The sequence below is a fragment of the Rousettus aegyptiacus genome, unplaced genomic scaffold, assembly GCF_014176215.1.
Source record: "Rousettus aegyptiacus isolate mRouAeg1 unplaced genomic scaffold, mRouAeg1.p scaffold_m13_p_2, whole genome shotgun sequence".
NCBI classification, from domain to species: Eukaryota; Metazoa; Chordata; class Mammalia; order Chiroptera; family Pteropodidae; genus Rousettus; species Rousettus aegyptiacus.
Genome location: NW_023416295.1, coordinates 98,486,768 through 98,510,529, shown reverse-complemented (window position 1 = coordinate 98,510,529; position 23,762 = coordinate 98,486,768). Strand labels below are relative to the sequence as shown.

General features: G+C 40.8%; 1 protein-coding gene across 2 annotated transcripts in view; it reads left to right on the top strand.

Annotated features, from left to right (window-relative positions):
* The window catches only part of PLXNC1 (plexin C1), a 137,335-nt gene that overhangs the window by 66,818 nt on the left and 46,755 nt on the right, over nucleotides 1–23,762 (top strand). For both annotated transcript variants that reach the window (XM_016150119.2, XM_016150118.2), the window contains exons 10-17: nucleotides 8,565–8,701; nucleotides 11,458–11,637; nucleotides 14,073–14,160; nucleotides 17,251–17,454; nucleotides 17,570–17,755; nucleotides 19,939–20,041; nucleotides 22,974–23,075; nucleotides 23,381–23,484. In XM_016150119.2, the coding sequence (XP_016005605.2) occupies nucleotides 8,565–8,701; nucleotides 11,458–11,637; nucleotides 14,073–14,160; nucleotides 17,251–17,454; nucleotides 17,570–17,755; nucleotides 19,939–20,041; nucleotides 22,974–23,075; nucleotides 23,381–23,484 (1,104 nt within the window). The remainder of the gene's footprint in view (nucleotides 1–8,564; nucleotides 8,702–11,457; nucleotides 11,638–14,072; nucleotides 14,161–17,250; nucleotides 17,455–17,569; nucleotides 17,756–19,938; nucleotides 20,042–22,973; nucleotides 23,076–23,380; nucleotides 23,485–23,762) is intronic.

Here is a 23,762-nt window from a genome sequence, read left to right as displayed (position 1 = left end):
AAAATTAAATTTCTCTTTTGTTGTTGTTGTTGTTGTTTTAAATTTTGGCAAAATATGCATAGCATAAGATTTACCATCTTATAAAAGTATACAGTGTAGTGTATGTTAAGTTCATTCACACCATTAGGCAACCATCACCACCATCCATCGCCAGAACACATTTCATCTTGCAAAACTGAAACTCTGTACCCATTAAATAATAACTCTTCATTTGCCTTCCACCCAGATCCTGACAAATCACCATTCTACTTTCTATCTCTGTGGATTTGATTGCCCTACGTGCCTCATCTAAGTGGAATCATGCAAAATTTGTCTTTTCGTGACTGGTTTATTTCACTTAACATAATATCCTCACTGTTCATGCATTTTGTAGCATAGGTCAGAATTTCCTTCCTTTTTAAGGCTTAATGATATTCCATTGTATGGACAAACCACATTTTGTTTACCTATTCAGCTCAATGAATATTTGTGTTGCTTCAACTTTTTGGCCTGTCGTTTGTGTTTTTTGTTATTGTCAAGTTGTAGGAGTTTGCTATTTATTCTGGATATCAATCTCTTATTGGAGATATGATTTACAAGTATTTTCTCCTATTCCATAGGCTGCCTTTTCATTCAGTTGACTATGTCCTTTGCACACAAGTGCCTGATTCATTTCGATGAAGTCCAATTTATAAATGTTTTCTTTTGCTGCCTGTGCTTTGGATATCATACCAAGAAATCATTCCCAAATCCAATTTCATTAAGCTTTTCTCCCATATTTTCCTCTGAGAGTTTTATTTCTTAGGTTTAGAGCTCCGTTTCATTTTGAGTTAATTTTTGTATATGGTGTAAAGTAAGGGTCCAGCTTCATTCTTTTGCATGTGGATATTCAGTTTTTCTGGTACCATTTGTTGAAAAGACTGTTCTTTCCCCCACCGAACAGTCTTGTCTCCTTCTTGAAAATCATTTAACTGTAAATGTGAGAATTTATCTCTGGGCTTTATTCCATTGGTCTGTATGCCTGTCTTTATCCCCATAACACACTGTTTTGATTATTGTAGCTTTGTAATAAGTTTTGAAACCAGAAAGTGTGATTTCTTCAACTTTGTTCTTCTTAGTCAAGATTGTTTTGGAAAAATTAAACTTTTTTTTGAGATAATTGTAGATTCACATGTAATTATAAGAAAATAAAACAGAGAGATCTCATATATCTTTTCCCTAGTTTCCCCCAATAGTAACATTTTAAAAAACTATACCACGTCATCACAGCCAGGACACTGACAGTGACAACAGTCAAGATACAGAGCAGCTCTGTCATCCCACGTTGTTTGTTCATAGCCACACCCACTTCCTTCCCTGTCCCACTCCTCTTCTCTGCCCTCGGCAACCACTGATCTGTTCTCTGTTTCTGTGATTTTATCATGTCAAAATTTTTATATAAATGGAATCAGCCAGATGTGTCCTTTTGCAATTGACCTTTTTAACTCAATGTAATTCTGTGCAAATTCACCCAAGTTCCTTTATGTATCAATAATTTGGTCCTTTTTATTGCTGAGTAGTGGTCCAGGCAATGGCTTTTTACATTTCTTTTAAAGAAAAAAAATAATAAAGTCACAGTACCTTGGTTTCTTGTATTGTCTTCCTGCATCATTTGACCTTTGTTATTGTGTGGTAAAAAGAACCAGAGTCACCACGAGAGCAGGAGGAGGCTGAAAATATACAAAAGTCCAGACCGGCCTCCAGCGCTTCTCTGTGAATGACCCTTCTTCATTTGGTGAAAGACATTTTGTTGATACTGAAATGTTGTTTTAAATTCGACTCAAAACAGAATCTCAATTTTGGTTGCTGGGGAATGGGGTATTATTCGTCGCAGGAGGAATTTCTCATGCTCTGTGAAGCACTGCTGTCTTTCATTATCAAGTGGAATGTAAAAATCCAGGTTTGCAGTTTTGGTCCCCAAACTTAAAGGACTGAACACTCTCTTCCTAGCAGAAAAGCCATCAAGAGCATTCCTTCAGAGTATCTTCCCATGTCACATATGTACTGAGTGCTTCCTATGTGCCAGGCATTGGGGACACAAGATGTGAATGCTCTAGACTGTCTGGAGCTTCATAATTCTGAGCTTGGGTTGATTCTTCTTACAGGTATTTATGGAGCACTTATTAGGTGCCATTTTCCTGAACTCCATGGATATGATGAGGAGGACGCAAATGAATCAGGCACTTCTCTTGCCATCATTCTCAAGAATCTTATACATGAGGTCATAAGTAAGAATACATGATAAAAAAAAAAAATGTTAACATAGGGAAAGTACCAGAGAATCTACAAACCCAGAGAGCCTCCCTGTGCTTGGGGCCTTATCTTAGAGGCATTTCTGCTTATTTAAACCCAGTGCCTGGCAGTTTCAAACACTTAATCAGTGTGGTTAGTTAAGTCTTTGATTGATGGATGGATTGATTGACAGAGATGGTATTTCAGCCAACCTTTAAGTGATGAGAAGTATCTAGACGCAGGGGGACCAAGGAGTGGATATTCTAAGCAGAGGGACTGGCATAAGCAAAAGCATAGTGGAGGCACCAGAAAATTCCAGGGCACCCATTCTGGGATACCCCAAGTAACTGAACTTGGCTGGAATTATGGAACATAAGTTTGAAATGACTCTGAAGCCTGCATCTACGGAGCCTAACACGCCAGGCCTAGGAGTTTTGACTTTGTTCTTCAGTGGCAGTAGAATGCTGCTGAAGACATTTTTTTAGTCTTATCCATCCATAGTTCTGATTTATGACCTTTTATTTTTTTGATGTATGAATTTTCTTATCCAAAGAAGTGGCACTTATAAGTTTCCTGCCTCAAAACAAGTTTGGGCCTGTTGCCCTGGCACAGTTTCACGACCTATGACTCATCCCTATACCCTGACCTAAAAACAAGTACTGTCATATACTGGGGGGTAGGGGAGGGGGGTGGTGCTGCATTAAGGAAAAGCATCACTCAAATAGGGAAATGAACTCAAAAATCGATGTTTGACCTCTGGATGAAAAAGATTTTCAGCTATAAAGGCCAGTCTCTCTCAGAGATGATCGGCCCTGTCGCCCTGCTCTAACCTCTGTTCCTTCCTTTTTATGCCTTGTATCTGGTGCCTCTGCCTGCTGAGAGGAGAGGTGGCTGCTCTCTCTTTCCTGTTCTCAAGGAAAGATTGTGAAGATCTATGACAGGATGTTGTTCTAATACCTGTTGTTGTTCTTCATGGCATGCTTATTGCCATAGGGCAGAAATGAACCATACGAAGCCATGTCGCCTCTCTTGAGGAATTTATATCCAAATTGTTCCTCTTTTTCTTCTTTTATCACTTTGGAATGTGCTTTTTAATTTGTCACAGGCAATCCGAAAGGATTCTTTCAAGGACCTTGCCTTTAAAAAGTGAAATTAACTTTAATATATTAATCGTTGGATAGCTTCTATGCACCCACCACTGTACTAGGTGCTGTGGGATTCAGTTCTGATTGTTCATTCATTCATTCAAAATGTGTTTTATTGAACACCTACTGTGTGCTGGACAGGTGGGCAAAATGTGTGCCCTTATGGAGCTTACATTGTAGAACTTACAGTGTTTTGGAGGAAGTAAGATTCCTTTTCACCCAGCAGTTGAGTGTGTATAACAGAAAAAGATATAAGAAGTAATGCCAGAATATACTAAATTAAATAATGATAGCTAATATTTGTTGAACCTATGCTATGTTCTAAGCTCAGAGTATCTTTTTAAGCCTTGCAATGGACCTATTTTTCCAATAGACAAAGAAATTTTACAGAGGGTAAATAGAAAGTAAATAATAGGAAAGAGATTTAAACCCAGGCAGTCTGATGCTGGAGGCCACAGTTTTAACCACTGCTCTATGTTGTTTGACCTCAACTGAATATAGACAAGTATTAAACTGTGTAGTATTGATGATGAAAGTCAGTCCAGAAGGGAGGAAACTAATATTGGCTTCTCTTGTCATTTGGCTAGAAAGCCTGCCCCATCCGTACCACAGATGTGGGGTGGGACCAAGACTTCCAGCCTGGGCAGACGGTGAGGGGAGAGTATTAGTATCAAAGCCTCTGTAAGAGAGGAGTAGGTTGCTGGGTATCAGAGTAAAGGAGTCAGACCGAGGCAAGGCCAGCATTTACTCCAAGACCGAGATGGTAAACTGAGGCCCTTAGGAGAGTGGAGTAGCAAGAATCTATGCTGAATTTGAAACTCAGCAGAAACGTGGATTTTGAGTGGCTCAATTTAATCTGCACTCAGGGTACTCTACTGGAGAGGAGGAACCCTTCCTCCCAACCCGCCGTCCCCAGCCCCCACCATCATGGAGCCCTGGTTGGCCAGTCCAGTTCTGAGGAGCCACACTCAGGACATTCAGTGACTTTGTTGGCAGCCCCACCCTGGACCATGTCAGCCTCACTTTAAGAGTCCTCAGGTCAGAGAAGTGAGCCTTGGTCTGTCGCTTGCTCCTTGGAAGTCTTCAGGTCTATCTCAGTCGGCAGTCTAGCTCTAGCCAGTTCCTGGGACCAACTGGAAGTTACCTGCCAAGTTCCCTGGGGCCTGCCCCGGGGCCTCTAGGAAGGAGCATTTGCCTGGGTGCTGAGCATCAAACAGATAACCTTTTTGTTCCACTTAACTCTAATTTTTCTTTCATAGGATTGTGTTTTGCTATTTTCATATATTTTGCTTTTTTCTGTCCATATCTCACTTCTTTTTACACTTTATCATCTCCACTACCAGCTGCTACTCTTCTCAGTGTACACATTTCTTTAATTTATTACTTCTCTCTCAGTCATTAATAAAGATGTTAAATAATTCTGAGCCAAATACTAACCTCTGTAGAGTCCTACAGGACACTTTCCTTTAATTAGCTATGCCACCTTTCATCTCTCTAATGTCCTTTAGTGTCAGATTTCCAGCTGGTTTTGCATCCATGTGACTTTATCTAGTCTCATTTGAACTAATTTCATGACTGAATATCTGAGAGATGTTTTAGTTGATTCAGATACAGGCCTATGGAGAGCTTTGCTATATTCAGATTTTTAAAAACACTAGTAGAGTACGATTTGGTCTTAATAAATCGAGCCTTCCTAACGTACCTCTTTCCAATATTCTTTTCAATCATAGCAATATTTTCTCCATTAATGCCATGGTAATTTGTATTGTGTTGACGTCAGACTTCACAAAAGGTACTCTTACAGTCAGGAGTAATCCTCTTAGACCTTTTCCAAAGATAACTATTTCTTAGTGGTTGTGCTGTTTCCAATATCCTATAATGACTTTGTTTTTAAAAAATAAATAGTTGGGTATTCTGTAATCACCTAGTTAACCAGTTTCTAATGTGCTTTTTTATACAAAACAGAGAGTGATTTAAGCACGTGAGCAACCAGAGCTCATATTATTTTATTAAATAATTTAAACTTGTGCAGCCATTTAAAAACAACTCTAAGTCTTTGAAATGTAACTGATAAGAGGTGGACTATTTTGTGGTTAATTTCTGGACACCATAGGGCTGTAAGAGTTTTAGTCTGTGGTATTTTGATTTGATATATGGAAATCCTTAGACATAGGATGGGAGAGGAATCTCACTATAGTGCTATAAGAAATTGTCTTTTTGTATCAAGCTAGGTTATGTTTTTAAATTAAACAAACCCTTCAATGTGTAAGCTTGTGGGGCCCACTACTTCATATCAGGTTGTAAATTAACTCTTGATTAAAATTAAAAAAATCAATCTAAGATATTAGATGTGTGGGACAGTTGTGGGGCAATCATTCTTCGCCTTTTATTTGTATTGGATTTTAAAACTCCTTATCAATAAAAATAGAAAATGTTATATTTCTAAGAATTGATGCAGCAATATGGTACAGCCATGTAGCTACCTAATCTTTTATTTTATTTTTTTTCTTATATACCTGCACTGTTTTTTAATGAGGTCCTCTTGGTAGCCCTTTGGTTCATTCATTAAGATTAAGAGAGATTCTCCAAGCAGACGAAGGACAACTAATCTGACCCTCTTTGAAAGCAGACGAGAAGCATCTGTTTTCATGAGATAGGCCAGGGCTGGATTCCATCCTAGACAGCCAATGGAAACTTTTAAACAATATGGTTTTAAAATGAAATCCTTTTGAAGTAGCAGAGCTGTCTCTACTCAGGGGGAAATGAAAAGTTAAGGCGATATGGCAGATCCTCTGATGGTAGAGAATCTGTAGAGCCATTTAAGGAGCAAACTATAACCCCCTTCAAAATCTCGTGTATACTGGTTATAAGGCTCTCTTTATCCTCTACTGAGAGTAGAGAAGTAGCATTTACTCAGCGTGTTTGAAAATTTTGTTTGAACAGACATCAACAGTATAATTATAAGAAGTGGAGAGGAATAGCTAGAAAGAAATCTGGGACTCAGTTGACTCAGGTGTAAACATGAGTCTGCATTGACGGTCACATAAAATAAAACACAGTCTCTCTTGTCCCCCTAGGAAGACAGTGGACTCCTCAAGTGTAGGAGTCAGCAGATTTTTTTCTACAAAGAGCCAGACAACAAACATTTTAGGCTTTGTGAGCTATGAGTTCTCTCGTAACTACTCAGCTCTGCCACATAGCGTGAAAGCAGCACAGACAATACATAAGCGAGTGGGCGTGGCTGTGTTCCAAAAACACTTTCTTTACGGACACCAAAATTTGAATTTAATGTGTTTTTGCATGTCATGGAATAATTTTTCCTCTTTTGACATTTTCTCGTGGGCTGTATAAGAACAGGCCATAGGCTGGATTTGGCTGCTTCAAGCAAATCCAGTAGTTTGCCAACTCCTGATCTGGTGCACACAGCGTGTTCTCCCCACAATACCTAGTACCGTCCTAGGGACCCTGTAGATGTTCAGTAAATACTTGTTCACTTAGTTGTCACGATGTCAGAGCAAAGAGTAAGCCTTTTGCTATACAAGACGCACTTGACATTTGCAAGGGATTTATCTCTAAGTCTTTGCTAATCCCCCCATTCCAAAGTACCACTCTTGCAGATAATTTCTCCCATAAAATGCACTCGAGGATAACAGAATAATTAAAGTGACCCTTTCAGGCCCTTCGCGATTCTATAAATATGGGCTGAAGTCCTTTACTAAGTGATTAAAATAAATTCTGTCACCGAAATCAATTCTCCATCACATTACATCATTGCTGTGATGACATTAACGATGAGTTTACTTCAGTCTGGAAAACTAATCCATAGCGATAATGAATGATGGTGACCTCTCTACCATATAGAACCTGTGTTAGCCAAGGGCGGAATGATAAAACATCTCAGCAGGATGGGCGGGCCCAGCAGCCCAGCCATTCCAGTGAGTGTCACACATACAGAGGAGCAGAGAATACTAAGTTACTTCAAGAAGCAGGTGGTAGGCAGGTGTTGGACATGACTAAAACTCCTCCAGTGCCTTAAGTGGCTTCCTCCTAAATTTGATCCTCTAAGCGGATATACTTGGCATTTATGCCTTAGCAAATTTCACATGATTACGTTTCTCTGGACCTGAGGGTTATTTTCAAACACCAAGAGTGTGAGCATGATATTCATTCTTACGAAAGCCCTGTTGTACTTTATATTGGCGAGAATCTTGGAATCTTATGTCCTGTTTTGGTCGCCATGCTGTAGAAGATGCAGACTTGCCAGAGATGGTCTAAAAAACAACAAGATGATCAAAATGATAGACAGTTTCATCTGTAGTGAAAAGTGAAAGAAAACAGGATCATTTTGTCTCTGAAAGGGAAAACAATTTTTGCCATCAAAAAAAGGTCTTCCCACCCCCCACCACCCCAGGGGAATTTGATTAGATCCTACAAATGGAGAAGTAAAGTGTATAACCCTGCATTATGTGGGACCAGGTATCAGGTGATTCAAGGGAAACTTACTTGATAAAGGAAGGCCTGATAAAGCCTGTAATGGGCACGGAGAAGGAGAAGGAGAAGGAGGTATCTGCAAACTGTGAAGAAGAAATGGTTGGCTGCATGGTTTAGCCATCCAGCTACTTGATATTAGGTGACTGAACAAGTCGATTTTTTGAGATTTTTTTCCCCTGCAGTGTATTCCTTGATTCAAATAGCCTAACAGAAACAAACAAAAAATAGGAACTGCTTTCTCGGAAATTAAATTTATCCAGAATGACATTTATTCCAGCCTAATGATGAGTCTGTCATTGGCTGATGATCAGCGGACCCCTTGTCTTTTCCTTCATTTTGTTACACTGTGCACCTCCAGGGGCTGTAGGCAGCAAGCATTTTTGAGGCTCTAGTGATATCTCACTCTTCAGACAGAACGTCAGACTCTTCAACTGTATTTTCAACTGTCTTGTGAGACAAAGACTAATTGGTTTGACCTCATGCTGTCGCATGTTGAGAGACGTGAATCTTCAGCACTCTTCCTTGAATCCATTGATTTCATTAAACACTGTCTGCCTATGTTTGCAAAATGTTGTAATTTCCCAGTGATTTCTTCTAACTGCGGCGCATAAACAGATTTTTTGGAACAGTGCCATTTCTTAGCTTTGATCTTGTGTTTTAATCTTTTATTTTCAATAGGTCTACATTGAATCCATTGAGCCACAGAAAATATCAACCTTAGGGAAAAGTAACGTGATAGTCACAGGAGCAAACTTTACCCAGGCGTCTAACATCGTAATGATCCTGAAAGGAACCAGTACTTGTGAGAGAGATGTGTGAGTTAAAATACTAGTAATTTATTCTTGGTAATACAGTGAAAAGCTAAAACGTATGCCAAAGGAATATAATCTCTATGTAGTCTAATTATTTCTATGTGTCAAAGTGGACCAATTTCTCTGTGTATTTGATATAATGTAATTTTAAAAAGTAAAATCATTTATACACCACATTTGAAGTTAATTTGGAGGGAATCTGTCCCATGTTCTCCCAGAAATCTCAGTACACAATAATTTTAGGTTGTCCTGACTTGTCTTCATTAACAAAATCAAGTATTTTAAGTAACAAATATTATTTTTGAAGATGTCGTACTTAGAAAACCAGTTGAGTACCTCAGAATTTAATGAGAAAATATGACAACTCTTCTGATGGATTGCCCGAAGTTGAAAAAAGAAACTTTCTGATCCATTTTATCCTATAGCCTTCTCTTTTTTGGATCGATCTCAGGCTCCAATAATGAGTAAATGGAACATACAGTAGTTTAAGAAAAGAAAGGAGGAGGAAGGGAGGACGGGAAGGGGAGAGAGAGAGAGAGAGAGAGAGAGAGAGAGAGAGAGAGAAGGAGGAAGGAAAGGAGAATGAACAAACACAACACAAAACATATCTGGTCAGGGTACTACTTGAACACCATCATTTCTATGACTTCTTTTCCCCTAACTCATCCTTTCAATGACAATGAAACTTTTGAGAGAGAAAAAAATTTCAGTGTCTCACTGAGATTGTTGTACAAATATTCCCCCTCTCAAAAAAAAAAAAAGATGTAATAATAATAACGCAATAGATAATTTAAGTTTTCGGCTTGTTAGCTTTTAGAAGTTTGGGCTGATTTGAAATAAACGATGTTGCAGTCTACATAAAGTATAATACTGAGCTTGTTCTCATCACGGAAATGCATTGAAGACAATCTGCTGAAGCGTGGTGTTTTGGTTTTTAACTACTAAAACAGATTTGTACACCATTTTAATCTGCCACACTTAGTTACTGAATTTTCTGTTTTAATTCATTTGCCATGTATAACTGCCATCCCTTTCCCCTTCTAGCAGTAAATTTGGGATGTCTGTCATCTCGAAGGAAAAAACTCCTCATCAGAGGCTTTCCTCTGTTCTGCTATTTACCAGAATTTTCAAGTACATATTAGTGGCTATATCTGTGCAACATAGTTATTTTGTGCCATTTATCCTGGCTAAATACCTTATTGCAAAAATCTTTCATTTCGTGTAACGAAATCTGAAGTTAGACACCTGTGCATTCACTGAAAGACAATTAACTTCACTGAAAATTCAGTAGTTTTCCAGAGCTTTACCGTGTTTCTGACTCTTTATGCTCTCATTTCAATTCTGAGCGTGTCTTGAGATCTTGCAGTTATTAAATTAAATGACTAAGAGACCTTTCTGCATGTAGCATTTCACTAACCACATCTGTGTGGTGAACCCAAGTTCATGAGCAGTAAACATAATACCCTGTCAATCCCATATCTGAGTTCATGCTGTAATCCCAAACTCTTTTAATATGGTCTTTAAAAAATGCTTATTTATTCTAACAGAGAAAAAATTGACAGTAGCAGTGGAGTGACTCACATTGCCACCTCTCTCCTTCCAAAATTTATAAACAAGTTTGAATTTTAATGATCAGCCATTTTATGATGAATTTCCTAGATCTAGAATGTAAAGCGGAGGTAACATAAGTACAAACCGACTCTCATGTTTTTTGAATTTGCCTTATGGTCAGAATCTAATATTACAACTTAAAGGATATGTGCATTAAAGTTAATAATCATGCACATATTATTTAAGGAGTAATGATAATTTCTCATGTAGCGTAATTATACTGATTATTATTCAGGCACAACCCAGTCTTAATCATTCATGCTTTAGAGGGCCGTTGTGGCCATGATGCACCGAGGAAGCGGCAGGGTACAGAGGGAATGTTGTAGAAGGCTTTGCTTTGACTCCCAAGGGTGACAAAGATACACCCTGCAGATGTCAGGAGCACTCACGACAGTCCTGGCTGATTTCCCGTCTGGAGCTCCTTGGGAGGCAGCTTGGCTCTGACGGCTGATTGATTCTGAGGCCCCTGGGCTCTTGGCATGGACTTTAAGTCGTAGGCAGCAGAATCCCCATCTCTGCCCGGGGGTGAGTTCTGCCCTCCCAGTGCTTGACTGGGGCCGCTCCTTTTTAAAACTTTTCATTACAGACATTTGCAGACATACACAGGAGAAAAGAGTGTAATGAACCTCTCTGTACCCGTCCTCCAGCTTCGGAACTTACCAACTCTTGCCAATCTTGTGTCATCCACCCCCTCCTCAGTTCTAGAGGGGAGGGAACAATGGCGTCTGGAGCTCTTGAAAACGTGTTCCAGATACCAAATCCTTTCACTCATAAATGCTTCAGTATATGTCTCTGACAGGGAAAGATAGTGCCATTATCGTCCTTGACAGAATTAACAGTAACTCCTTAACATAACTTAATACCCAGTCCATGTTCCCTTTCTTTTAGGGTTTCTTAAGGGCTCTCCTTCTTCCTCCACTTCTAAGGGAAATGCAAGTAAACACAAAAATGCACAAAAGAAAGAGAAACCCTGCCCCAGATGATACCCAAACTGGATAAGTGGCCCCTGATTAATCAGCACTTGCCTGCAGCTGTTCTGATAGTTCATGAACTGTTGTAGTTCATGAAATTCATATACTGTCACCTTGGGTAATTAACTATGCTAAGTGTCTGTGTCATATAAGAGTTCTTTTTCTACTTCTTTCTAGGATACGGGTTAGCCATGTGCTAAATGACACCCACATGAAATTCTCTCTTCCGTCAAGCCGAAAAGAGATCAAGGATGTGTGTATCCAGTTCGATGGTGGGAACTGTTCTTTCGTGGGACCCTTGTCTTATATTGCTCTGCCACACTGTTCCCGCATATATCCTGCTATCACCTGGATCAGGTACTTTCTAATTCATATTTTTCTCTTATTATAGTTAAAAGGGTCAGATGCATAAAGATCATGTATTTCATTCAAATAAATATAACAATAATAATCATCTAAATTCCTCTCACAGAATTTCTCTTAGGATTTATTCCTGAAAACAAGCACATACCTGACAAACAGGTTGCTTCCCATCATCACAGTAAACACTATGAGCACTTCCTGTTTTACGCTTAGCCATGGCTGCCAGGAAACTCACAGCTAAAATGTTCGTTCGTACTCTTGTTTCTTTTTAGATCATATAAATCTTTCAGCTTTTAAAATATTTATTCAATTGCAGTAACTATTCTTGGTCTACTTTTCTGGTACAAACACATGACCTTCTTCACTACGTCTCACTCCTGCCCATGACACAAAGGTTTTTCTTTCTTCTATCTTTCGTTTTATAACCTTTAGAATAAATTGTTTTGAATAATTTGAGGAACTAGTGGGCGGTATCTAAATGAAAAGCAGTATCAACAGTTTAAAGATACGCCCTAAGTGAGATGTAAATTCCAAAATAAACTCTTCCAGGTGACTCCAATATATTAAGGAAAAAAATTATCTCTCTAGTTTAATTTAAATTCGCTTTTAAGATTTTGGAATATAACCCTAAAGATATTTTCTTCATCTGAAGCTAATTTTCTAAGTACAATCTAGTGGAAACTACAGATGAAGCTTTGTTTTAAAAAAGAAAGATAAAACTAAAAAAAGGTATGTGGGGGGGAATATTCTTTTATTATTATTCTTTTAAGATTCACATTCTTTTTTAAGATTAAGTGAGAGGTAGATGTATGAGACTGCTAGAGCTGCTATAGCAAAGTACCACAGACTGGGTGCATTAAATAACAGATATTTATGTCATCAAATTTCCGGAAGCTAGAAGTCCAAGATCAAGGTGCTGTCAGGGTTGGTTTCTTCTGAGGCCTCTCTACGTGGCCTGTAGATGGCCTTCTCCTCCCTGTGCCTTCACATGGCTTTCTCCCTGGACCTAGCTCTGTCCTAATATCTCATTTTTATAAGGATACCAGTCATATTGGATTTTGGCTACCCCAGCAACCTCATTTAATATAATTACCCCTTTGAAGACCTGGTCTCCAAATAAGTCACGTTCTGAGGTCTTGGGGATTAGGACTTCAACACTATCCATAATAGTGGCATGAGGAAATTTGAAATTTTCAAACCAAGGCTCCAGCATGGCACTCCCTGATCTGGGTCTAATTCTTTCCTATAAATTAAAGCACACATGGATGTGGCACTCCCCACATACCAGGTATGTTATATCTATTGACTTAGTTAATGTTCACAAGTGTAAGGCCTCTGCTATGAGTGACCCCCTTTGCAGATGAGGAAACTGAGACATAGAGTATTCAAATAACTTGCCCAGGCTCCCAGGCAGCCTGGCCCAGGGTGCTGTGCTCTAAGACACCAGTGTTCTGCTTTGCTGTAAAATAAGAGGCTTCTTAACGTCCAGTCAGCTTTCATATTTTGAACTTGTGTCTCTCAGCAACTCCAGGGCAAGAACATGGCTCTGTGGTCTAGCCATTGGCAGAGCATGCTTGGCCTGGTTTTCTAGTGATGGAGACAGGCTGGCATGGGGCCAGCTCGGCCCTTCCTCCTTGAGGCTGGAAAGTTCAGGGCTCAATGTCTTTCTTCTGCCCTATACAAATTGACCTGTTCATGTCCACCTCCTGGTCTTGTCATCCTGGGCTCGGCTGACATACTCGGGCGCCTGTCCCCCGGAATGAGTGTCTAGTGACCTACATGAATGAGAGTGCAAGGGCAGCCAGAGCTGTGGACAGCTGTTTATTTCACATCTAATGACCACTTTGCTTATGTGCAATTAGGTGCTAAGAATATGTGAAATCATTTGGCTTGGTTTTGGAGAGATAGAATGTAGCCGTTATTTATATGGTTTACCAAATAGGAATATATACTTTTAATGTCATTTATAATTTTACCTTGTCCAAAGTGTTCCCAGTCTCCCTAAATAAAACGCAATTGGTAGTTTGGGAGTTTGATTTTGAAAATTGTTGGATTGAAGAATCTTCATATAGATTAAGCAGCAATCAAACAAAATTCTGTTTACTGAAGCCTTTTCAAGGTACAGTTGATGATCTGAATATATGTGGCAACATGACACAACAGAACTCAAAATTCTACGGAAGAATTTGGGCATTTTCCTACAAATTGCAACGGGATCTGATGTGCCTTTTTATATTTATGTATCTTTATAACCAGTATCATTAAAAGATCTCTAAAATTGTCCTGTATTTGAATTTCGAATTTGTTAATTTGCTTTCAGACATAAATGAGTTTAATATTAAGTGTGACCAAATTGATAGCTTTGTTCATAAATGTAAAATACCCATATGTTTATTATAAAACTCCTATTGTTGCATTTTTCCTTGCAGCGGTGGTCAAAACATAACCATCACGGGCAGAAATTTTGATGTAATTGACAACTTAATCATTTCACACGAGTTAAAAGGAAACATAAATGTAAGTCTTTGGCCGCTTTGTAATAATAGATATTTTCAAGGGTGATTTTGTTACTATCACACTAAAATATGTTGGGGAATATAGTTTATTTCTGTGTCTTTGTGATATTTTGTGCTTTTATCCATTGCATGATATATACCATCTGTGCTGTAATGGAAATACTAAGACCTTAAACTTGTAGTTAAGTATTTCAAGTTGTGGCACAAGGGAAAGAGGAATGAACTTGGTATGACAAGACCTGCCATTTTCTCATGTGTGATTTATGGCAAGTCACTTTAATGAGACAGTGTTTATGCATATGTGTGAAAATGCCTTGTGAGTGGCGAAGGCGTGATGTAAGAAGAATCATATTTCTGCGAAGAGTAAGTGCAAAAAGAGAACCGCAGTTCAGAGGTTCAGTGACCTGCTAAAGGCCCAGAGATCTCGTCATAGACCATTGTCTCTTTGACCTGATTTGGTCCCTTCCTCTGACCTCACCTCCTCTTGCCTTTCAACTCCCACACAGTGGTCTGATGCCTACCACTCACCCAGTCCTTACATCAAAAGGAGTCATAGTCATGCACACACCTCACCATAGGAAATAATGCATTTCAGATGCAGGTTGGAGCCTCTGAGTGCACTTCTGAACTCTTCCTGAAAGCTCACCCTGTTCTTTCTCTTTCTCTCCTTCCTTCATGAGATGTGAAGGTGACAGCCTCTCTGGGGCCCAGGCTGATAACGTCCTGCTGAAGCCGATGGGTTTGTGAGTGGCCACAGACCTGGCTCCTGCTTAGGCCTAGATACAGGAGGCCTTCCTAAGTCATTCTTACAGCCTTGTCATACACATGCCCACCTACTGACACACTTCAGAGCCAGTTCTAAGCCTCACATTGTATTTGATTCCAGACCCTCTGACCAGAAACATTGTCTGAATTTATCAGTGGATTTGCTCTCCCTCCCTTGCTGCTGTTCCTAGATCAAGTAGAACTTACCGTGCACCTACTGTAGGCAAAACATTTTGATGGGTGTAGGGGAAAAGATAAATAAGATAGTAATATTGCTATGATGGAGGGAGACAGCTCATCTGCACTGGGATTGAAAATTGAGAGCACAAGATGTCCTCAAAATCTAAATCCTCTGATTCCCTTCCAGCTCAGAAACCCTGTATGTCTAAGAAGGCACTGCATTATTTCTGCATCAAAGGGAAATTAAATATGGATTGAGTTAAGAATGTCTGAAGAGTAGAGCAGGGTGGGCAGAACTTGGATAGGTGGGAGCAGGGAGGTGGCTTCAGGTGCAGAGGAGGAGGGTGAGTTAGTCCCAGGCCTGTGAAGAGACCCTATCAGTTGTGCTCAGTCAGGGCCTAGAGGATGGATCGAGAATGTGCAAGAGGGATGGCTAGAAAACTGTTGGTTGAAAGAGAGTGTCAGACTGATAATTTTGCCCTTAATTCTGTAGGCGGTGGGGAGAATTGAAGGTCTTTAAGCAGGCAGTGACATGAATATAGGTTCCCTTTATGATGATAACTTTGGCAATGGTGGCACATGGGATAGTTCGGAGAAGCAGTAACTGAAAAAAAAAAAAAATGCCGGGAGACCAATGAGAATGCTGATGCAAAGTCCAGATGTGCTTGAGATGTGAGCAGGGCCCAAGGCTGAGCTGTCCATTGGGCTGTTATCAGTAGGGTAGGTATGGAGTGCTGGGGAGAGTGTGGAATTGGAGATGATTGGGTCCTCTTTGGAAAGTCCTCGTAAGAGGGAGATTGGGAACAATACTGTGGGAGTGAGAACACAGCAGAAGAAGAGAAGAGTGCCCAGGATAGATTCTTGCAGAGTCACTTCATTTTAAGGAGTGAAAGCAAATAAGGCGGCTAGTGAAGCTGACCAATCAGTTACTTGGAAACTAACAAAAAAGAGTATTTCCGGTAGTGAGAGCTAGTCACTAGTATGGAAATTGGGAATTGAGGATAATGAGGTTAGGGTGACCCTGTCCCTGGTAATCTTTCTAGAAGTCATCTTTAATATAAAGCTGGTCCTCTGGGGTTCTGGCTGCTGAGAAGGTGGAGTCAGCGAGGTTGGTAGTTTTCATCATAGTACCAGAATATCAGTGAGGCACTCGGGGCTGCAGTTTGGAAAGGTGTTAAGAGGGAAAGAGGATTTGCTGATCCACAGCTCAGCCCTTTGCATCAGATTTTCCCACCTACTGCCTCATTCTACCCCCTTTTTTATACTCCAATATTAGAGAGTAAATTAAAAAGAGGAAAACTCAGCTGAAAAAAAAAAGTGAAAAAAAAAGAGGAAAACTCTCCATCTGACCAATTTCTTTCCACAAGTTTTATTGGTCTTTTTTAAAAACGTTTGTCAACTTCCCTTTCCCAGCAGTTTTACCTGCCTGTCTCTCTGGACACCTGAAAATGACAATATTTATGTTTGTTTGTTTTTTTGTAAATAAACCTTTAAAGTGGGCCCGACTCTCTTCATTGTTTCCCGTCTTCTTGCTCTTCATTTCACGGGGGTTGCATTGTCCCTTTTACTTTTGTTTTCCCCTATTTTCTCTTAGGCCTGCAAAGCCTTTTCCTTTTTGTGGTGAGAGTTTCTGCTAAAGAGCTACAGGAGGTTCCCCAACAAAGAGTGACTCAGCCAGCTGCCTGCAGGCCAGCTGCCGGCCCTTGCTGGGGGTTCCTTTCCTCGCTTCCCGGATAGACTCAGCCTTGGTGGCTTGAAGGACACACAAGCCTGTTGGTGCAAAGTCTCCCCCTTTTTCTCTCCTACTTCTTTCTGTGTACCATTTCCCCCCATTGCATAACCTTCTGCCTGCTTTCACTGTCGTTAGTAATAACAACAGCTAGCATTTTTGAGTCCTTACTGTGGGCCGGGAACTATTCTAAGCGTTTTGCGTGGATAATCCCGCGTGTAATTTAAGGAGCCCCCATCTCAGTTATTTTGACGTACGGTTAATTCAGCTCTATGAGGCAGGCAGTATTGCTGTCCCATTTTACAGATGAGAGAATAGAAACACAAAGAAGTTCAGTTGCCTGGGTCGCTTAGTTGTTAAATCCCAGAGCCAGAATTCATAAATGAAGTTGTTAAATGCTCTTTTCTTCTCCCTCAGGTCTCTGAACATTGTATGGCAACTCACTGCAGGTTCCTAGCCCCCAGTTTAAAGAGTTCGAAAGCACGTACCAACGTCACCGTGAAGCTGAGAGTTCAGGAGACCTACCTGGACTGTGGAAGCTTGCAGTATCTTGAGGACCCCAAATTTACAGGGTATCGGGTCGACCCCGAGGTGGACACAGAATTAGAAGTAAAAATTCTAGTATGTTTCTCTTTTCTCATGTGGACTGTGCCCACTCCCAACTGGAAAGGTGTGCTTATATTTGTGAGTTTCCACATGTGTCCTGATTTCTTCATCTTCGCTTTGTTTTTCACAGAAAGAAAATGATAACTTCAACATTTCCGAGAAAGACATTGAAATTACTCTCTTCCATGGGGAAAATAAGCAATTAAATTGCAGCTTTGAAAACATTACTAGAAATCAAGATCTCACCACCATCCTCTGCAAAATTAAAGGCATCAGAACTGCAAACAGAATTGCCTCCTCTTCCAAGAAAGTCCGTGTAAGTCCCCTGACAGTTTTACTTTATTTGGGGGGAATTCCTTGGCTAAACCAGAAGTCAGAATGTAATCTTTCTTGGATCTTTAGATCCTCACTTTAAATAGAAGCCGGTGTTGCAGGCCCAAGCATAATTTCTCCAAAATAGCTGCCAGAATCCATCATGTGCCTATTCGAATGTCAGAGCGTTGAACACACCATTGTTTATAATACTAATGAGTCTTGATAGCTTTTGTTCCAGGCATACGTTGAGACTGTAGCATCTGCACGCAGAATCTTTAGACCCCTTGGATGAGCTGTAATTCTTTTCCCAAATGCATTGGTGACATGTCTTAGCAGAAATCCAAAATGGGGGCCTCTTTAGCACACTCGGAAGAACATTCACGTCTAATGGAGACCAGATAACCTACGGGTGGTGGGCTGCTTCCACCACCATGAAGTCATTCTCGCTGCAATTAATCTTTTCCCGGACATGTTTGAGGGCCCCATCACTGCTATATTTATGTTCCCCAATAAAGATGTGAGTCCATGGGGAAGGGAAATATATTAAAAGTCTCCCTTTATGGCGTTCATACCATATGAGGCTCTCTGCACAGACTATCCCCAAAAAAGTGCTTAATGATCTATAGTCATAAATAACAAGAAAAAAAGAATATCACACTAGAAGGCAAAACAAATACGTGTTCATGTCCCAGCTGTACCAGCTAATAGCTGTGTGGCCTTAGATAAGTCACTTAACTTTGCCGAGCCTCCCTTTGTCCATGTCTTGTATTGTAAAAATGGTAATAATTATTACCAAATCAGTAGCAACAGCTAAACTCGCTAGTGCTCCCCCATGTCTAGTTAGCTGAGAAGAGTGAATGCTAGCATTCATTATTCATGAAATAGTTCCTGAGTGCCTACACTGTGGTGGAGACAGAGAGAGAAGAAAACAGAAAAAGAACATCTGCCTTTATGGAGAGAGATGACCTAAAGGGATCCATAGCAAAGAAAATAAATTAAAAATATGTTAGATGGTGGTAATCGTTAGGGAGAAAAATGAAGCAGGAAGGGGAATCGGCCCGTGGGGGCAGTGCTGTCAGTTTTATAAAGGTGAGCAGAAGCGGCCTTCCTATAAAGTGGACATTTGAGTAAGGACCTGGAGGAAGAGAGGGAAGGAGCTGCGGGCTGCCCGGGGTAGAGTGCTCTAGGCGAAGAGCACCGCAGGTTGCAAAGGTCCTGGGTCCGAACCTGCCTGGGGTGTTTGAGGAGCAGCAAAGGCGCCAGTGTTCCTGGAGCGGAGGGAGCAAGGAGGAATGTTCTCAGGGAGCTAGAGAACTAATGGTGGGAGCAGGGAGACCTGACAGATCATTCGGACCTTGTTGGCCATCGTAAGGACTTGGCTTTGAATTCTGGGAAGGCACTAAAGAGTTTTTTGAGGAGGAGTGTCACAAGCTGACTGACTTAAATGACATAGCGCATTTAGTCTTTGCAATAACTCTACAGAGGCACCATCAACCTTGTGAAGTTGAGGTAAGTGAGGATTGCGTGTTCGAGTGACTGTCTCGAGCTCCTACAGCTGGTAAGGAGAACAGGTGGCAAAGCTGGGGTTTAGGACCTCGGCTCCCCGGGTCCAGAATCTGTGCCACAGCCACCTTGCTCAAAGGCCTCCGTAGGGGCAGCCGGGATTGAAATGTGCCTTAATACTGATGTGTACGTTGATGCAAAAATAAGGCTTGATGTAGAGTTACGAGTTTTACAAAATTTTTATAGCCAAAAACTAAAATTGTAAAAGGCCCTCAGGGATGATCCAGGCAGCATTGCCAAACTGGTTTTTGTCACAGAATGCATTATTCAGAATAGGCCTGCCAAGAAAATGTAAGATGTAGAAGAGATAAAAGTCATTTGCTTCCTTAGTCAAGGGGCAAGGGCCTTCTAAACCTCTTTAAGCTCCAAAGCAAAGAGGACCAAGGTTTAAAATTTCTATGTCTAGTCCAGCACACCTCAAAACCAAGGCACAGTGAATTTTCTTCATTGGCTCAAGGTCACATAGCTAATCTTGCCCAGAGATGAGACTTGAACTCACGTATCCTACCTAGTGTGCCACCTCTTTTCGTATCCTGGGGGAAATCCTTTGGGGGAGAAAATTGTATTTATAGATATAGTACCCAACTCAGTTGAGTCTAATGACACTTTTTGTCCCCTTAGGTCAAACTGGGAAACTTGGAGCTCTTTGTCAAGCAGGAATCAGTTGTTTCCACTTTGTACTATCTGATTGGGCTTCCCATCTTGCTAGTGATTGTCATTTTTGGTAAGTGCCCTGTTTAAATTTGTCAGAGATTTATTCCCTGGGGCCTCTCTTCAGATAGGCCGACTTTTAGCTTTCAGGGCTGTTTGCTTCACTTAAGTATTAATGGATGAAAACCCAAATCGAAACTTTGGAATACTAGGTACATGTTGAGGGCTTTGTATACGTTTTCAGGATACTTTATAAATAAAAGGCAGGATTACGAAGACAGTATTTTGGTGTTGAAGAAATATAATCCATGTTGCCTCCTCGATCCTTTGAACTGTAATGACAGATGTCCTGTTTATATTATTCCCTCAGAATTTTTCTGCGATTTTAGACTCACGGGACTTGATCATGTCTTCCTGCTACCTCATCCTGCTCTCCTACCTCTCACCCCACCCCAGCCCTGCTTTTCCTGGAAGAACTATATTTTAGAAGTGTGATCCATACCATCCATTAAAACGTTTCAAGGCTCATGCAAACCCCACGACCCCATGGTGGCTGCCCACTCCCTCAGTCTAGCCCACCGATGTTTTGTTTGGCCCACACAGCGTTTTTTAAAACTTTGAAGTAGCCAACCATGTTTTTAAATTCGTGATTCACATTTTTAAAAATCTCTTGAAAATTTGAAAGATCTAGGTCATTCATTGGGTCCCAATTTTCCCATAGCATCAGTTTACTGGAGCTGAGTAGCAGTGACCCCTTGAGAGAGGGCATATGTTCAGTGGGTTTTTGCTGCAGTCTCCACCACTCCCTGCTGTACCCCCCTGCTGTACCTGGGCCCTGGAGCCACTCTGTGTGACTTTTAGTGCTGAGCTGCTTTTCGTTTTAACTCTGTTTCCTTTTGTCCAAGAAAAAGAGCTTTTCTCCACAACTAATGCAGCACTTCGTATTCCTTGATTCAGCAGAGGCATTGCCTTTCTGAGATTTTCTGTTAATATTTGTGACTATCTCCTTCCAGATACCCACTCTCTCACACATTCACCCGCCCACCCCCGCGTCCATTTACCTTGTGTTTATCGAGTATCTGTTACATTGCTAATAACTGTGCCAGTCTCCGGAGCTACAGAAGATAGATCTAGTCCTTTGTCATGAGTGGGTCCCAGTCAGTGAGGGAAGGATTTATGTGTAGGATTAACTAGCCTAAATGGAATGAACTAATTTTGCAGAGACCCTGTTTTTCCCTGTGGGTAATCATTTGGAGTATTTTTTTATGCTTTCCCCAATTTGGCCATCCCTGTTATGTATCTGGATCAAGACATGGGCTTGATATTTTGATAAAGTCCTGGCTTCGAGTAAGACGGGGGTCTCCAACCCCTGAGCTGTGGACTGGTACCAGTCCTTAGCCTGTTAGCAACCAAGCCACGTGGCAGGAGGTGAGTGGTGGGCAAGCCAGCAAAGCTTCATCTGTATTTTCAGCTGCTCCTCAGTGCGAGCATCACCGCCTCAGCTCCACCTCAGATCATCGGGCACTAGATTCTCATAGGAGCACCGGTCCCTGGTGCCAAAAAGTTTGGAGACTGCTGGAATAAGATTACTTGTAAATTCTAAATGCTGGGCTCCATCTAAGCAGCTGTAGATGTAACAGTCTCACCCTAAATTCATGTCCACTTTGCAGCTTACAAGAAACCTGTGATCTCCCCACTTCCTCTCCTTTCACTTTGTAGAGATTGTTTATGCTCTTTAAAGTGAAGTGGGCTCCATTTGACATATTGCTTTTGGCTTCATTGGTATCTGAAAAATCCTTTAAAATTCTCATCCTCTTCTTCCCATGATCCCAGGGAGGCACGTGTCAGCAGCAGCTGGTGTAAGTGTACTTTTCAGCCCATCAATCACATCATTAGTGTAAACACTTAAGACACCTGGCCTAGGCCTGCCACTTACAAAACATCCCCACTGTGTCTCCCCGTGGAGATTGCAGCCACGAAGAACTCACTGCTTTGTGGATGTGGCCCACTAGCTGCCTTTACATGCAGGGAGCCAGTGTTGCCCAAATTGCAGTTAGAGAAACAATTGTTCCAACTAATGCTCCTGGGAAAAGGGGTTCCATGGTCAAGGAAATTTGGGAGTCACTGCATGTATCTGCCTTTCTTGAAGATGTACAGTGTATATATGGTTAAGGCTGTTGACTTTACAAAGTAGTCCAGGGCAGAACCGTATTTAATTTTTTTTCCTCCAGCATCATTCATATCTACTGGTAGCAGGGTCCTTTTATCATGAAATTTCTATTAAAAAGAGAAAAACTTTCTAGAATAAAATAATGCTAGTTGACAATTGTTGAGTGTTCTTATAACTGTGTGTGTGTGTGTGTGTGTGTATGTAAGTATGTTTGTATGTATGTTCTAAATGCTTTCTGTGAATTCCTGTAATCGTCTCAGTATCACTGTGAGGGAGGCACTCTGACAGATTAGGCAGCCAGGCAGAGAGATGCCAAGGAATTTACCTGAGTTCACACAGCTAGTAATGGCAGAGCAGGGACGTTCACCCCAGCATCGAACCTGTTCGATTTACCGCCTCTCCAAGATGAAATGGAGAAAGAAGCAATATCCAGATATGGGGTTTCACTGTGGATGACTTGTCGTGTCACCCCATTTGATCTCTGCAAATTTGGCTCATGCAGCCGACTGTGGATCTGTGGTTTCTTTCTGAATTTGCGGCTCAACTTTATTTCTCCAAGGATGTTTAGAAACATTAAAAAGAGTGAAACAATATAAGTAGCCTGTGGCTGTAGGGAAATTTAGCTTGTTTCATTACTTTTCAGCTGACCGGGATCTTTGGTTACAAGTGAAGGTTATTTGATTTAGTCTTCACTTTTAAGAATTCCACATCTTATATGCTATTCTCTTTTTGTCTCTCTCTAAAATAACTCTAAAGGTTAATTTTGCTTTGTTTTGTTTTCTTTTTGTTTTTTAAGTTAACATGTCAATCTGATGCTGGATCTCTGTCTCCTCAGTGGCCGTGGGGGTGACCAGGCACAAATCGAAGGAGCTGAGCCGCAAACAGAGCCAACAGCTGGAGCTCCTGGAGAGCGAGCTCAGGAAAGAGATACGTGATGGTAGGCTCCAAAACTTTATTTGCAGAAAAACAAGGCTTTTTTATTGTCTTTTTCTTTTTTTTTACTCCTAAATGGAGACGGCCACAGTAATGAGAAGTGTTTGTATAATAGAAGACAACTGAACAGCAGGGTCTGGGCCTGACTTTGTGTTTTATTTTAGCTCTTCTCTGCAGCCAACCAAGTAATTATCTATTGTTTCTTCTTTAATGAAAACCAAGGTCATACTCCATGTTAGACAAAACAGCAGAAGATCTTATCCATTGTTTGTTGAGTTAAAATATTGCTCTTGGGATTCTGTTTTGCAGGCTTTGCTGAGCTGCAGATGGATAAATTGGATGTGGTTGATAGTTTTGGAACTGTTCCCTTCCTTGACTACAAACATTTTGCTCTGAGAACTTTCTTCCCTGAGGTAAAAGAGCATTGATCATATTCCTAAGGTTGAGTCTTGAATAATAATGAGGTGCTTGTTGCTATTGTTAAAACAGTGTTTGCTTCCAAGGCAGCTGTAGATAATATGCTTGGTAGAAAATAATGGCTTAAGTTCGAGCTGGGGGGTGGGGGGAGGAGGAAGATAATTATTAATTGGATTGATGGAGGGTATAAAGCAGTGATGGGTCACTGGCAATTACTCTTTGTCCAGTAACAAAAACCCAGGAGGGACAGAAGTTCAGAATGATGATTTTTACT